The following is a 16,421-nucleotide window of genomic DNA, read 5'->3' as shown; positions in this document are numbered from 1 at the left end:
ACCTTAATTGGGTTACTGATTTTTATTGAAAACAAATTTATTTTACTGAATATTATTAGAGGTGAATAGAATGTGGTGGTAGGCCTCTAGTTTTTTAGTATGACTTTTAGCCAAATTTTTTTAATTTATTTTATTTACCTTGTTGGTTAGTAATGTAGTAAAACAACCAAAATCTACTTTTGGTAAATGTTGTTGCTTAAAAGCTTTTTTTCTTGCACTTTTTTTTAGCTATTAATAACAAATTTGATTAGATTAGCTTTATGCTACTGTTGTTGCCCTTTTCATAAATTAAATCATGAGTTTTTCCAGTTCATGCATATGCCCTTAAATTAAAATTAGTCTTGTAGTAATAATTAGTTAAACTAATGTGCCTTTTAATCAAAATTAGTATAAAAATATGTCACCTAAACTTACTCAATTAGTGGACATCATCTTTGTAGATTATACCAAAAACAAGTCCCACCCAAGCTAAGGGCAACTCCCACAGTCCCACCCAACTGCCAATTTCAATTTAACTATAATCGGGTTGGCCCATAACCGTCACCATTCATCCCCACTTAGCTCCTATAAAATCTACTTCTATAATTATTTTTCGGTGCTTATATTTTATAAACACAACTTATATCTAATTATAAAATTAAAAGGCACACTATAGTACCAAATGGTCCAAACTTTCCATCCAATACCTGTCTCCTTTTCCGACTTTGTGTTTGCGTAGATATATAAGAGTGATCAGTATCTAAGATAAACATATAATAAGATGTTGTGAGGTATTATGTGTTGTCTTCTAAAGATAAAAATTACTCCGTATCTTTAAAATCAACCAAATTTAATTTCATGATATGTCTCATATCAAACTTTAATTTGTAATATTGCGTACTATTCGGTAACGTGTTTTTAATGTTAGAGAGTAGCACTTTATATCTAAATCAAATTTTGAAAAAGTAGAAATTTCTTTTTAAGAATGATTGATATTTTAATTAACTCAAACTAGTTGCTCATAAAGAAAGCTGCAAGGGTCGAAAGAAAGGCGACAATAGAGTTTTGAATGACCCACGTAAACAATTAACAAAGATTCACCTTGTTTGTTTGCTTTATTTCTTTTCCAATGGCATTAGCTCTTTGGAATTTCAATTAGTTGCTGTTTTGGTGATGTTAGCCCAACTGCCCAAGTTTATGATCAATTTTATAAGTGTCAAATATATGATAATTTCAATATTTAGGCAATCACTATTCACAAATTCACAAATTCACAATAATGTAGAAACATTTGTAGTCAACACTTATTAAAAGATTTTCTATATAAAAAGTGGGAGTCCATGAGTGCATGTGTTGTTGTAAGTCTCAGGTTCGAGTCTCCTCACCCTATTTGTAATTTATATTGCCGTTTTAGTTTATTCACACCAGTCATCCTAGTCAAGAAAGAATATAAAAAATTATACTCCGTACTCGTATATATTTATATTATTCCGTAATTCGTATATATTTGCAGTTGTATTAAGCCTTAAATCTTTATTGATTACTCAGAATTAGCTTAAGGATGCATCCAACGTTCTCACCACCTTAAAAAAAAAATGTAATTCGTATATGTATTAGATCTAATAAGTTCCATTCATGTGGTGAACAAGCTCCTATCAGGTCTTACAAATTCTAGTCAAGTCCTGATTTTACTCTCTCAAATTTATTATGGTTTAATCAGGTCTAACAAATTTAGATAAATTCAACTTTTTATCCGTCGAAAAGAAAGCGTTACCCTAAGCAAAGCAGTTGATCGACAACCAGTTTGTTAAGCAAGGGGGGTTCAGAAAAATAGGAGTGGATCAACGAGAAATTAGCTCCAAATTTAACTCTCCTATGTTTGTTTACTACAATGCAAATTATTCAACGTTAATTAAACATAAACTCAGGTGTTTGTGATTTAAATCGATCCCTGCATATTCTCCCGGTATTGTTGGATCACATTAATGTAATGCATTTCCTTGTCTGCACCAAAATTGTTCTTAACAAATGGGAATAACACAAATCTTAACATTTGACTTTTATTAATTAAATCAATTAATTACTTGGGCGCGCATAGTATAGATCATACGAAGTATTTTAGTCTTTTAGTACAATTTCTGCAGCAACTGAATTTTATAAGAGCAACTTTAACGGGTGTGAAAAGAGACTCGTTTGCAGATATTTAAAATGTTAAGCTAGTACGGAGTACTTACTATGTGTCTATGTGACTATGTGTATCATTGTTACACATCTCTTTAATTAGTTTTGTTTGGAGCAAAATGCAAAAAAGTACTAATTGACAAGTAGAATTGATTTGGCAAACCATTTATGAAAGAATAAAAAATTAGGCTTTGTTGACCTGAGGTATACCAAAATCAACTAAATGGTGTGTCAACATCAACTCCCCTAACCATTCGAGCAAAAAGTAATTAGGAACTACTCCGTATGTAGCTTGAAAACGGATGTGGCCTCTAGCATGATAAGTTATAAGATGTACGCAGTACGTACTACTTATTAGTTATTATACTACCACTTGTTCGGTTGTCTATTGGAGTTGCTCTAAGATGTTAAATTAGGTAAGTAAATAATTTCTCTAAGACCATTGTCGAAATATGAATGATATAATAATGTCAACCTTGTGACGAAATTAAATTGTACACTAGTTATTATTCTTAAATAGTGTAACTTCCTACATAGATTTGTTTGTAACCTGAAATAATTAAATACTTAAAAATAAATTAAATGAGCAACATATATAATAATTTTGGAGTATTTTTATAGGAGTTATAATTACTATGTCTAATTTTCTATCCTCGATTTTTAGGATTAATAATTCCATTTTTGTAACTTTACCTTTCACTCTTCAATTATTTATGACTTCCTACTTTCCTATGAAATCCGTTGAAATCATAAGCAATTTTAATTTTTGATAACTTTTAGACCTCTCTCCCTTTTCTTGATTAGAAAGTTTACCTCACTTATTTTTCTTCTACGGGGTATTTCTTTATTATTAGTAACCCTTGTATCATTATTATATTAACTTCAACTAAAATTCCTTACTATATGTATTGGAAAATTTGTAAATCCTACAAAAAAAAAAAAAAAATTGTACGAAGGCCTGAGGAAGTACCTACCCCATATCCAGTGAAGTCTCAAAATCAAAGAACCCTACAAATCTAATTAAATCAGCCTTTTCTTGAGCACGAGCACATAACACTCGTTGGCACCACTCATCGTATTAATTTGAACCCCTCAACAAACAGCAACGATGATTAATAGAGTAGCTGAGTGGGGTGATTCCCTAATTCATAAACCCTACAAAAAAAACAAATTGACCCAAAAATTGATGTGATTTTCACAAATCATAAACTAAATTTGTCTTTTAACATTGACATTGTATCTAATTTATACGATGAATTATTGCAAAATATCTTTAAAGGTTTGATCCATTTGTCCTACCATGATCATTTGTTGTTAAAGGTGATAATCGAACACTTCTAAGAGTTTTGGATCGTATGACTTGAGATACTGTGAATTCGGATTATTTTTATTTGTAATAGTGTCCTAGTCGGAAGGCATCAAGTCAAGTTGAACATGTGTGATGTATGGGTTGGTGGTATCAAGCGGTCGGGTCAATCGCCTCAATTAATTCGTGTGGGTTTTGTTTAGTTTTTATTATTTTAAATTAAGTAAATATAATGTCCTATTTTATTTACCCTATTTTCACTTGTTTCAAGAAAGCCTTGTAGGATTCGCAAAGAATATTTTTTTTGATGGGTATACTGATTATTATAAATGAAGTATTTTGATGATTTGAAGAGTTTTGGACTTTTGGGTCGTATGACATGAGACACGGTGGATTCGGATTATTTCAATTTGTAATAGTGTTTGGGTCGGAGACTCAGAAAGCGTCAAGTCAAGTTGATACGAGTTGGTGGTATACTGGTATCAAGCGGTCGGGCCTATAGTCTTGGTTTGGGTTGGTTTCGTTTAGTTTTTTTTATTTCTTAATTAAACAGTTAGGTTTAAAATAATGTTTTACTCACCTTATTTTCACTTATTTTTTTAAAAAATCAATTAAATTCAGATAAGAAAAAATTAGGGTTACTTTTGAAAAGTTCGGTTAACTTCACATAAATTCAGATAATACAAGACTTAGAGCCGATCAACATGGGCCCGACCCGAAAATTAACGGGTATTGGGCAGAAGATTTCAGCCCAATTTCCGGGCCCGGCCCGAACTTTTAAAAATTTTGTGGCCTTTGGACAACGTAAAACAACATTTTTAGTTATAAATTTGACCCGATCCGGAATTGGCCCGAAAAACCCGCTATTTTTTACCCGGCACGGCCCGACACATTGGGCAGATTTTTATGTCCTTGAACCGGCCCGAACCCAGCCCGGCTCGCCCATTTCACTACAAGAATTTGTATCTTTAACGACAACTTAATTACGACAGGTCAAAAATCCCGTCGCAAAAGCCTTTTGCGACGGGGTAAACAACCAAACAATGACGGGAATAACCGTCGCAAAAGCCTTTTGCGACGGGGCAAACAACCAAACAATGACGGGAATAACCGTCGCAAATGTCTTTTACGACGGATTTACGACGGGATTTCTATTAACGACGGCCCCCTTTTATGACGGGTTCGCGACAGGAAATCCCGTCGTTAATCAATGATTATTGGCCTTTCGCGACAGGATTTCCCGTCGTTAATAGTACAATTTCTTGTAGTGTTTGATCAGGTCTTTTACAAGTTCAGAAGAAAAAAAAAAAAAAATTGAAAATCTTTTTAAGGGAAACACCCTAAGATGGGAAACATAAGTGTTTGCTGATTTCGTAAATGTTGAATTTGAAGTCATTTTAGGTTGGTTGTCATAAAGATCACATGAGCTTAGGTAAACGAATTCTGAAGTCAAGCAGTGTCACAACTCATCGCGTTTGAAGTTATATTGAATTAGCTATGGTCGATTTTTTTCATATTTTTACATGTTTACGAGTGTCTTACGTACTCCGTACATAATTTAATATTATTTATGACTTTATTGACGTACATGATTTTAAGTTTGATCGGATTCTAATATGATTTATGACTTTATTGAAGTTGCTTTAGCGTACTCGTAGTTTAATGTTGATATTTCTTATTGCCAAAAGGAGATACTCCGTAGCAATTACACCAAGTGCGGTGATGTATCATCTCTAGCTTATAAGTTGTCCTATAGTTTAAAAAGGAAATAAAAGAAACTACTTCATCTAATTATAACTTCGTTGATTTAGGCTTTAACTTTTTTAATCCGTATTAATTGCGATGGTGTATTAATTGTCCTTAAAAATAAGGTGACCGATTCTCCCATCCTCCATCAAATTATACCATTTTGGGAAGAATCGAAAAATAAAAACTTCTTCTCAAATAGCAACAAATTAAAATGATAGGTAAAATGCCAAAAGAGTGCTCCGATCCAACTTCTTCAATTGCCCATACAACTTTTCATCAAATTTAGGTGATAGCAAATCAGCAAACCTAGGAAGCATACCTTTGGCAGCTTGCGGTATTGCTTCCTATCTCACTCACTCACTCACTCTCACTCCCTTTCTCATCCCAACATCAAATAAGATAATCATAAAATTATGTATTCGAGGCAATCTTATCAAAAACTTTGGGTTTACTATCCGGTTCACCCTTATAGTTAATCCGGATTTGGGGAGAATCTCATCCGAATTGTTGTTGGAGATCGAACACGCGATCCTCCTTACCAAGTTCAGTTTAAATCACCACTAAACCAACAGACAATTGTAATTTTATCTAAACAAATTAAAAGTTAATATTTTGAGGTTGATATAAATATATTAACACTTTGCGACCAGTAATATTTGTCAGGAAGGGTTTTTTTTTAAAAAAAAAGTAAAATGAAGTGTTCTACACACTTTGAGAGTGGGGGATCGTTAGGGGAACCCTCCCTCAAATGGCCCTTAGTGAGGATTGAACGTCCAACATTTTTAAAAGTAAAATGAAGTATCATGTTGGGTCGAAATTCCACACAAAAAACAAGCTAGACACTTTAAGAGTGGAGAATGATGGAGAACCCCTCCCACAAAGTGTTCCTCATGGGGATTGAACCCTCCCTTAAAAAGAAAGCTTTTCCATTAGGTCAAGTCATTGCTTGATTATCATGAAAAAATGAAATCAAGTATATATAACTCATAAAAATTTACTACTTACGCTATTAGTAAAGTCATTTAAAAACTGAAAAAATGAAATCAAGTATATAGTACTGCGCTATTATAAAGTCATTTAAAAACGACAATAGGATTGTCTCAAAAAGTCGAATCTGGCAAAGAGTTCCCTCTCTTCTCCACACAAAAACAAAAAAAACAAAATTCACAAAAAAAAGGTTTCTTGTATGTAGACTAATCAATCTCCGTTGGGCTTATCACTAGACCTGATAAAAGGATCGTTTGGATCGGATTCGGATTGAGTTCAATCGGGTCGGGTCATTTTGGGTTATTTTTTTCGGGATGGTTACGAGTAAGGGTCGGGTCCATTCGAGTTTCGGGTAACTTCGATTATTTGTAACTGGGTCGGGTCTGATTCGGGTCAGAATTTCGGGTTAATAACGGATTGGTCATATCAGATCGGTTCGTATTAGATCGATTCATATCGGTTCGGATTTTCGGGTTATATCGGGTTTTTCAGGTTGGATCCGATGTTCCGGGTTTCGAGTTTGGATTAAGTTAATTATCTTTAGATTTGGTGGTCACTATCATAATATTGTCAAGGAAAATTTGCCAAATACAACCTAATAAAATTTTCTATTTGCCAATTACAACCTCAAATTTTTATTTTTGCCAATTACAACCTTAAACTTGTACATCCATTTAAAATTACAACCCGAAATTATTTTCCGGTAAAAATCACCGGAAGATGATGTCATAATGTTATTAAAAAAAATAGTTACATATTTTCTATAAAAAAAATTAAATATATAAATAAGAATTAAAGCAAAAAAATAAAGTAATCGAAAAAATAATTTTTTTTACAGATATTATGTGCTTCATGATTTTTTTTAATAACGTTATGACATCATTTTCCGTTGATTTTTGCCGAAAAATGGTTTCGGGTTGTAATTTAAAGTAGATGTACAAGTTTAAGGTTGTAATTGGCAAAAATAGAAATTTGAGGTTGTAATTGGCAAATAGAGAACTTTATTAGGTTGTATTTGGCAAATTTGCCTATTATCAAAGATATTTCTTATAACACAAAACAGTTGAAATTAATGAAAAATAATAACACTAATAATAATACTAAAAAAAATAACAATAATATGAAAAGCTAAAAAAACTTGTATTTAAAACTAATTGGTAAATTCAAGATATATTTCGGTTCGGGTTGATTTAAATTTTACAGTTATTTTAGGTTCGGGTTAGTTCAGTTTCGGGTGAAGATCGGTTCGGGTACTTCGACGGGTTGTTCGGGTATCGGGTCATTTCAGGTCAAATAACTTCTAGGTCGATTTTATTTGGTTATCGGGTTAATTTTGGGTCGTTGTTTCGGATCAATTTTGTGTTACAGATCGGATTAATCGAATTGGTTTTCCGAGTCCGGGTTAGTTTTTCCAAATCTACTTATCACTCTCAATTGTGTACTACGGGGTACTCTTTTATTACCGTCGGTCACTCTTGATTGTTGATCCATTGGGCGGCTTATCACTTTCGATTGTGTGACCACTCTTTTACTACTGACGGTCACTCCGTATAAAAGTATTGTTCATAAATCAAATCCCTTTACTAGAACGGCAACTTTTGTATAAGACCGCCTTACCGGAACGACCACTTTGTTTTTTTAACTATTTGGTTTCACTGCTTAACTAATTAGTTTAAATGCGTAACTAATTAGTTGTATTGTTTAACTAATTGGTTCATGGGCTTAACTAATTAGTTTCATTGCTTAACTAATTGATTTCATTGTTTAACTTATATGACACCAATGAGATCTTTTGTATAAGACCGCCTTATTAAAAAAGTTTGTATTACTAGAAAAGTATTTTAGGCGCATTTTGGTCACTCACCAAAAGGCGTCTCAAATACGTTCTAAAAAAGTCCCGAAAATAAAAACGAAAATATATATTCGTTATAAACTCAGGGGCATCATAAAAATGATATGGTATATGTGGAGCCATGGTGATAATAGGAAGTTTCAGGAAGCAGGCGCAGGTGCTGAGGTGCAGCAGGGGTGAGGAGTGTATAACCGGGTCACAGGTTTCAGGGGGATGAATCCCCAAATAATTTGTTCTCATTTATGTATCAAGAACGTTAGCCCATAATGCCAGACTTTTGCCAGCCAAAATCCCTTCATAATTCTATATCAAGCTGCTCTTAATTTATGAGCTTTATTATTCACTAGACACATACACACAAGTATACCATGCATTCCTTCAACCACATGCGACCCCACGTGATTATATTTTTTCATAAACACAAACCACAAAAAATTGTCAAAATAGAATACACAAAATAGTGTCAAAAGTATAAGTGTGTCAACTAATTTTGAATTTGCAACAAAAACAAAAAAAAACTAATTTTTAATTGCTTTATCATTTAACCGACAATGAAATTTATATTGATTGTATCCAATTATCCAAAGAAAATAACACTAATCGGTTCACAGTTGAACATAAAAATTGCTCGCACCTATATTTCGAATTTCATAAAATTTAAATTGCTCTGTAATAAATAAATTTAACTAGTATTCACTTGCGTATATAAGATTAGAGACAGAAAAAACAACAGTGGTAGACGAAACTAACTGTGCAATTATTAACAGGCAACAATGGACTAGACACAAATGGCTAAAACTTAAAGATAGCAGCACCACTCGATGGCTTTGAAGCAAAAACATAAAGACCGAGGTCATTGTTGCCGATCACACCCTTGTCAATCCTCGATTGATAGAAATGTTCCTGATAAAGATGCACACATAAAATGGGTCAGTTATATTCAATGAGTTGCCCAAATTCAAAAACTATTCAAATCCTGAATTGTTTAGTGTGAACTTACTTTCAAATCAAGGATAAAATGTGGCACTTCACTTTCCTTTACCAAAGAAACTGTGCAGCCACCCCATCCAGCACCTGTTAGCCTTGACCCAAGAGCACCTTTGTCGCGAGCAACTTTTACGAGTTCTTCTAACTCTGGACAACTACAATAACCACCAAGGAATTCAAAAAATGAGTTAACCAAGAATGTTCAGGTTCTAACTTATGCATAAAAATTCCACCGTTTTTGCAACTAGTAATCAAAGGAAGATGGTAAAGGACAAAGAAAACCGAAAAACCAACTGGGCATGTAACAACCAAAATATCCAACCACCCTGCTTCAAAACATTGCAATGGCCAATATGAATCTTGGTATCTTGTAATTTTAGGTCTCAGAAATCTATGTTTCTCATCTAGAAAAACGGTGCATAAGAAGCCTTTCTCCTACTCCACTGGTAATTTTAATACTTGGTAGTATAATTGAGGTGTCCTATACAATTATTACTTCGCCTAGTGGAAGATGTGAAACAGGCCGGAAGGAGGTCAGGACCAAAAGACGGAATATTATACAATGCAGGAGGCCACACCTACACTATTCATCGAGCAACGAGCTTTTTCAACTCACTCTCAATCTCAATCTCAATACAGAATGAATAAATAAAAAAATAGAATTTAAAAAAACAAAACAAAGATAAGTTAACTCTTGGGTCAAGGTAAAACAGCAAGCCACATGTACTCATGTAGTATAGTACTAAACAAGAAATTTGAACTTAACATAGCATCACTAGTAGTGAACGCCTTCATACCTGCATTCATAAAGAACACTGCAACTATAATGACTCTCGTTCATAAGGTCACCAAGCTTCTTGAGCATATCCTCCTCACTGCAAACACAAACCGTAAAGCATAAGAATCAAATTATGTCCGGGTCTTTTCATGTGTTTAGTCCATAACTCATTGCATATGACAGTCTCCAACATAATAAAGAGGCATCCATGCTTCAGCATGACATTTGAAACACACACAACAGGGGAACTAAATTCAAGTTACCTCAAATCTGATGACACTGTATCCTTGAAAGCATGTACCCGCTTGGCTTCAGAGTATACATGAGCAGCTCTCTGGAAAAGGGAGATTAGGGGTTATGGGGTACATTGGAAACGACAAATGACTAGTACAACACGACAGATAAAAAACAGAGAATCATAAAGTAAATATGAGATGACAAATGTTTTAGCATCTAAATGCTAACATTTCATGAATACGCAACAACCAACACAGAATACAAAAAGGATATATAACAGGCACAGACAAAATCAAACAGATGTCCGAGTGTCTAACAACCATGATAAAATCTGACATATGAACATAGTTGCATCAGTATTATTTTACCTGATGCAATTTATAGTGTTGGGCTGCCTTCAAAACATCCAAAGAGGTTGGGGAGTTGCTAAAGATTGATTGCAGACTTTCATTAGTGATCTTCTCAATATCTTCAGCAGTGTATGGTTCCTCTTTTAGATACTCCTGAAACAAAAGGGAGGGGTTGCATCATCATACCAGTGATAAAATGAGGTTATCATGCCAAGTAAAAAATAGAGTTAGCTACACACTTCATAAGTTCATAGTGCATAACAACGCATAATGTGACTCCCACTTTGCCCAAAATAAATTTATCTCTACAGCCAACGCCGAATTAATGGTATTTAAGCATGGTCCATAGTCCGGATCCCAGAATTAAAGAAAATCACTAAACCACAGGTCAAGGCCGTCATGCACTAGGTATAAAAATACAACTACTGTTAGCAAGATATGCACGGGTACATACCTTGACAGCTAGAAAAGGATCAGTGGAGCCACGAGTGCCAGCAAAAGACACACAGAGGCCCTCAACATCAGAAAGTGTTTTGATATTTGATGCTGCCTCTTTTGGGTTCATTCCGAGCTTGATACCCAACACAATCTGCAGATGCCAAAGGAGAAAATCTCTTAGCATAACTCAAACATATGCATAAAACAATATTGCATCATTTACGCAGGAAACTATTTAGGACATTGATCAACAATCCTCGGCTAATTTGGGTTGCTCCTATTTCATCATAACTGCCTAAGAGAACATAGAACTGATGCAGAATAAAATAATTTTAACTATCAATAATCAGAGCAATAAGTCAACTTTAAAATTAACTTACAGCAGCAAGTCTGCATTCAACAACACGATTGTTGTAATTTGTGGCAGCAGTTACAGCTTTCTGAGACTCTGCCAACGAATGGGCTATTACAAATGATCCCCCTTCTGGGAGTTTCACGTCAGTTGCACGAATAGGATTGAAATCTATCAACTCTGCGAATCCAGTCTGGGCCATGACAGAGATTGCCTACAAAGTCAAGACACCAAAATCAGAAAACCCAGAAATCGACAATTATAATTTAGTGTTCCAGATGCAGTGACTTATAAGTACAATTCATCTTTCTTCTCAAGAGAAGTCAGCTGGAGGCTTTTCATAATACACAGAAAAAACTTTATAGGGGAGCTCTTTATAGTTTAAAAAACAATCAATCAGATACCAACCGGTTAAGGAAAATTGGTCCAGCCTTGCATGAGTGTGAAATCTTTAACAGCTGAGTATCAAGAGGAATTCAAGTATACTAACGGACCTATACTACAGTTAAGAAGAAAACATGAACTGTTTAACACTCAGAAACCAGTGTAAGAAATTTAGGCAGAGACATAAAAGTATATGAAGGTTTTTATGGCCTCCCAATTCTCTATCATAAACATCACTTGAGTGGTAAGATTATAATAATAAATTCCCAGCATGAAGAAAACAACAGGAGTACATTCGCATGTCATGAGCTGGCAAAGTTCAACACTTGAATACTATTTATTTTGCAAAGAGCTGGTCTCAAAAAACTACTACAGACAAGAAATCTACACAAACAAATTATTTCAACGACATTGAGAAACAGCATATAGTTAGAGAATTCTGTTCGGTGAGTACAACTGCCAAAACTTAATGTTCCAGTCATAATCTTTCAAAATGTAGAAAATATCCTAAATAATAACAAGCTATCTCACCTGATCCATTCCACCAGACTGTGTCCCTATGTGCCGCTCACATTCACAAGTGAGTTGTGCAATTTCTTTCTGCAAAAAAGGGATCAAATTTGGATTAAGGGGAATATATTAGAAACTAGAATGCAGCTAAGACAAAGGTAGAAACAACACGTCACTCAAAATATAAGCATTTTCTGTAGCAGAATTTTGTTTCATCCAATGAAAAATAATTCCACCTTGCGATGATAACAGAACTAAGCAAGCAAATCAATATTCTGGCACATCAGTCCTACATAAGTTTCTTTACACAAGTTGAAGCAAGTTCAAGTAGCATACATAATAGTTATATTCAAAAGATTTAAGATACAAGTTCTCTTGCCAAGAGCTTCTCTCGAATCAGTAACAGTTTATCGAGGATTTAGTGGTCTCATAGAACCCACAGACAGAGATAGAGTATGACTTGGGATTTTGGGAAGAAAATAGAACCCTCAAATCTTTCACTCAATGGATGGTCCGTATGGAAAGAACAGCAAGCCTTTGTCCCCTTGGATCATTATTAATTACAGTCACTTGATTATGAATCTAGCAAGTTAAATCATTTGCGGTTCACTAAGTTCTGAAGTTTAGCACACCTATAGAAAATGATTTTTCTGAAATTATTAGCTCCCACTAATGATACGCAATGTACAGAGTAACTATAGAGGTGATAATCACTTAATCAGCAACAGAAGTTTAAATAACTACACACGGTTGAGATACCTTGGGGAAGTTCACTCCAAAAGCAGCCATTATAGCAATTGTAGAAGAGCAAACAAATGCCGCCGAACTTGATAATCCAGAACCTACATAACGATGAAATGTCAATTCGACTCACAGTAAGCGCTACAATAATCAGCTAATCATAAAAAGATTGCTTCTGTGCAGTTATCATACCATTAATACAAATCACAGTGACAAAATTAGTTGAGATAAGAAATATACCAGTTGGAACTGTTCCATCTACCAGGATATCCAGGCCTACAGGTTCACCAACATTTACACCTTTTGATTTGGCATATTCATAGTAGCCTTTATATCTGCACATTCATAAAACATTAATATAAAAATGTTACAGCGGCTAGCATTCCATTGTGAGCTAATTAAGTAAATCCTAAATCCGCGCTCATAAATGCTTCAGCGGAAAAAAAGATGATCCAAGAGAACTTACCCACAAATGAAATAATGACCCCATTTGAGATTCTTCAAGTCAATTTCCTGCGTAAAAGAAAGATTAAAGTCATTACATCACCTACTACTCTGCTAGTTGAACCAAAAAATACTCCGGCTTGGACTACTAAGGTTATAGCAGTATAATTGCACACACAATCCAACTACAGAGTAATTAAGTAAACAAAGTAAAATATGAGTCTCATTAGAGGAATAGGTTCTAAGTCACCTATACAACTTAAAAAGAGTCATGCCACAACGACCAGTCGACCAAAACAATCGCAAATTCAAGTCAGAGTATAAAAAATCAAAGATGTTGCAAAGAAAACTTAGCAAGTACTATAAACCATAACTAACCTGGTTGGGATCAGCAGGAAAAGTACACATAGTATACTTATCGTCGTTAAGATTTGCGATTCGGAGCAATTTCTCTTCATCCGCGCCTCTCCTCCGAATAGCAATGATTGTATCCTGTCGAATCGCCATCGGTAACACCGAATATCCCTCATAATCGATATGCTCTCCAATCAAATTAACTCTTCCTAATAAATAAAACAATAAACAACCGGGTTACACAAGGGGAAAAATAATTAGCATGTGACTGAGGGAGAGATAATGTTCAAAAGCTAACCTGGAGATCGCGCGAAAATATCAGGAGGATGAGAGAAAAATTGTTGAAATTTTGATTTGATTTTCTCGAAACGAAGCTTGGCTTCTTCGAGAAGGGAGCCATCACCATACACAGGTTCTAGAGAAGAGTAGATTGGGACTGGTTGATCTTCGTGTTTCGCCATCAATCTTTTTATTGATTTTGAAAGTAAAGTGTTCTACAAAAGTGTTCACAAGATCACAATCACAACAGGGACAAAAACAGCAAAAATGGAGTAGTTCAAAACTAGCGGGCACTAAATCACTGATTGTCTGTCCTATCATCAAACGCACGACTAAACATGTTAAAAACTGATCCAACCCAAGCTAAACCCGGTATATCATGTCTAAACAGATAAAATTACATTGGTATTCCAACATCTCTTTAAAAAAATAAGTGTGCAAATTATCTAACTGAAGTGTTGGGTAGCCATGTCGTACTAATGTGGGATTTTCAAGAAGAGCACACTTCAAAGATTAATCAAAAAGTCCACCCAACATGATTTAAAACTTCATTGTACTTGGTATTACAAGTAGCACCACCATTCTGAACAAACACTTACAAGGAAATTCATGAACTGGTAATCAAGAAATCTTCCTAACATAAACTGCTAATTCTGCTACTATATCCCCATTCCCCACTTCGTACCATTAATTAATTTATTAATCTAACTCGAACATGATACAGCTTTTTCTGTCATCAGGATTCAGGCACATTGCAACAGAAACTGCCTTGTTAAGTCGCCAAGTCGGACAGGTTATATAGCTTATGACACAACTGATAGCAGCACAGAAAATCTCCGGTGGTTCAATATTCCGGCCTCTTTTTGAATAGCAATCAGCTCAGTGTTGGAGATCATTCTTTACAGATACAACATTAACTTTTTATTTCAGATCCAATTCAAGCAATAATTCCCCTGTTTTCTTTATCTAAACCAGCTTTATTTTATATTATTTTATTTTTCACGAGTAGAATTATGATAACTATTAAACAAAACCCAGAATTCCTCCCCTACTTTGTTCAGTTGCTTATATAAACAATTCAAACAAAACCGTAATTATCTGATCAGTTCGAGGAGTGCCCACTATCTGATAATTATCAGGTTATTAGATTCAAATACCAAAATTATACAAAAACCAATCAAAAGAAGAATCATCCAGGACCAAGAAAAAAACAGTAATTTGAATTGAAATAAAAAATATACAGTATAGTCTTTTTAAATTATTTATGATAATTCATACGAGATTCAGTTCATACAACAGCCATAGTAATAATTTCAACAAACGCCCAACTAGTCCACATTTAACAAATAAAAAATAGAGTAAGAGAGAAAAGATATTGAAATAAATAACATAAACATAAACAAAAAGGAATTAATGCCGAAACTTACAGATTCAGAAGAGTAAACCTTCAATTTGAATGGGTTGGATTAATTGAGAGAATTATGTTTTCGGATTGTGATTCAAATGCAAACTGTGACTTTGTGATCAAGGGTTTAGGAAGAAGATGGAAGACTGTCAGATTGATGAAGTCGGGAAATTAGATTATTGTATATATAAGGGTACGTTAGTCAACGTGACATCCTAATCCTATTTGAGTTAATAAAATATCCGAGTTATTGTCCAATTCAAAAAAAATTATATCCTACTTGTAATGGAGACTAAAAAATAAAAATAAAAGTCCTAAAATGTAATGTACCGAGTAACAAATTTCACATACTTTTTCCGCTTTTATAATAGTGATTTGCTTTTAACGCGTTTAATAATCTCTCTAATCATCTTTTGTGATTTTTTTTTAGTAAGGGAAGAATGTTATCGCATCACTTTGGTTAGATTCATCCCGATTATGCTTTCTAAAAAAAAAAACTTTTCATAAATGATAATTAATTATATTAATCAATAAATAAATGTATATATATTATGTACAAAAAAAATATATAGGATGTATCGGACATAAATTTATAAATTGACCACTATAAATTAGTTTAATTTAAATTTATCCAGTTTTCAAAAAGAACAGACCCTTAAAGCATTACCTAGAACATATAAGATGTATCGGACATAAATATACCCTTTGAGATAATTTTCATATGCATGAAATTTAATTCATTCATAGTCCCTTAAGCTTTACAATGCATGTGAAAACATTTAATGTCATTGGTGAATGGTGACACTTTTCAAGAGCTTTACAATGCACAAAGGGTTTTCCATATACTTCCTCCGATTCTTTTTAGTTGTAACACTTTGTTTTTCACGTTTACCAATGCATATCTTGAACAATTAATATATTTAATTACCGATAAGTAAAAAATTATAAAAAATAAAGTTCCGTAAAATATACATTAAGACAAATCTAACAAGATCCCCATGAATATGTTTTTCCTAAAGTATAGATCATCAAAGATAACAAAATAGATTAATTGATTGTGCAAAAAATAAAATGTTGCAACTATTTTAAATTGGAAGTTGGAATCAAG

General features: G+C 33.8%; 1 protein-coding gene across 1 annotated transcript; it reads right to left on the bottom strand.

The window, feature by feature from the left end:
- Positions 1–8,573: 8,573 nt before the first annotated feature.
- LOC110798325 (galactokinase) lies at positions 8,574–15,497 on the bottom strand. Its single transcript, XM_022003501.2, has 14 exons — positions 15,336–15,497; positions 13,928–14,123; positions 13,654–13,838; positions 13,298–13,344; positions 13,072–13,166; positions 12,850–12,932; positions 12,112–12,180; positions 11,225–11,410; positions 10,861–10,995; positions 10,425–10,559; positions 10,083–10,153; positions 9,839–9,916; positions 9,055–9,196; positions 8,574–8,957 (listed from the first exon to the last, which is right to left on the bottom strand). The coding sequence occupies exons 2-14, from the start codon at positions 14,088–14,090 to the stop codon at positions 8,847–8,849; spliced, it is 1,500 nt and encodes a 499-aa protein (XP_021859193.1). The 5' UTR covers positions 14,091–14,123; positions 15,336–15,497; the 3' UTR covers positions 8,574–8,846.
- Between the last annotated feature and the right edge of the window lie 924 nt (positions 15,498–16,421).

Source organism: Spinacia oleracea, chromosome 3 (genome assembly GCF_020520425.1).
Source record: "Spinacia oleracea cultivar Varoflay chromosome 3, BTI_SOV_V1, whole genome shotgun sequence".
In the NCBI taxonomy this organism is placed as follows: Eukaryota; Viridiplantae; Streptophyta; class Magnoliopsida; order Caryophyllales; family Amaranthaceae; genus Spinacia; species Spinacia oleracea.
The sequence above is the reverse complement of the archived record's forward strand: the minus strand, read 5'-3'. Positions and strand labels throughout refer to the sequence as shown.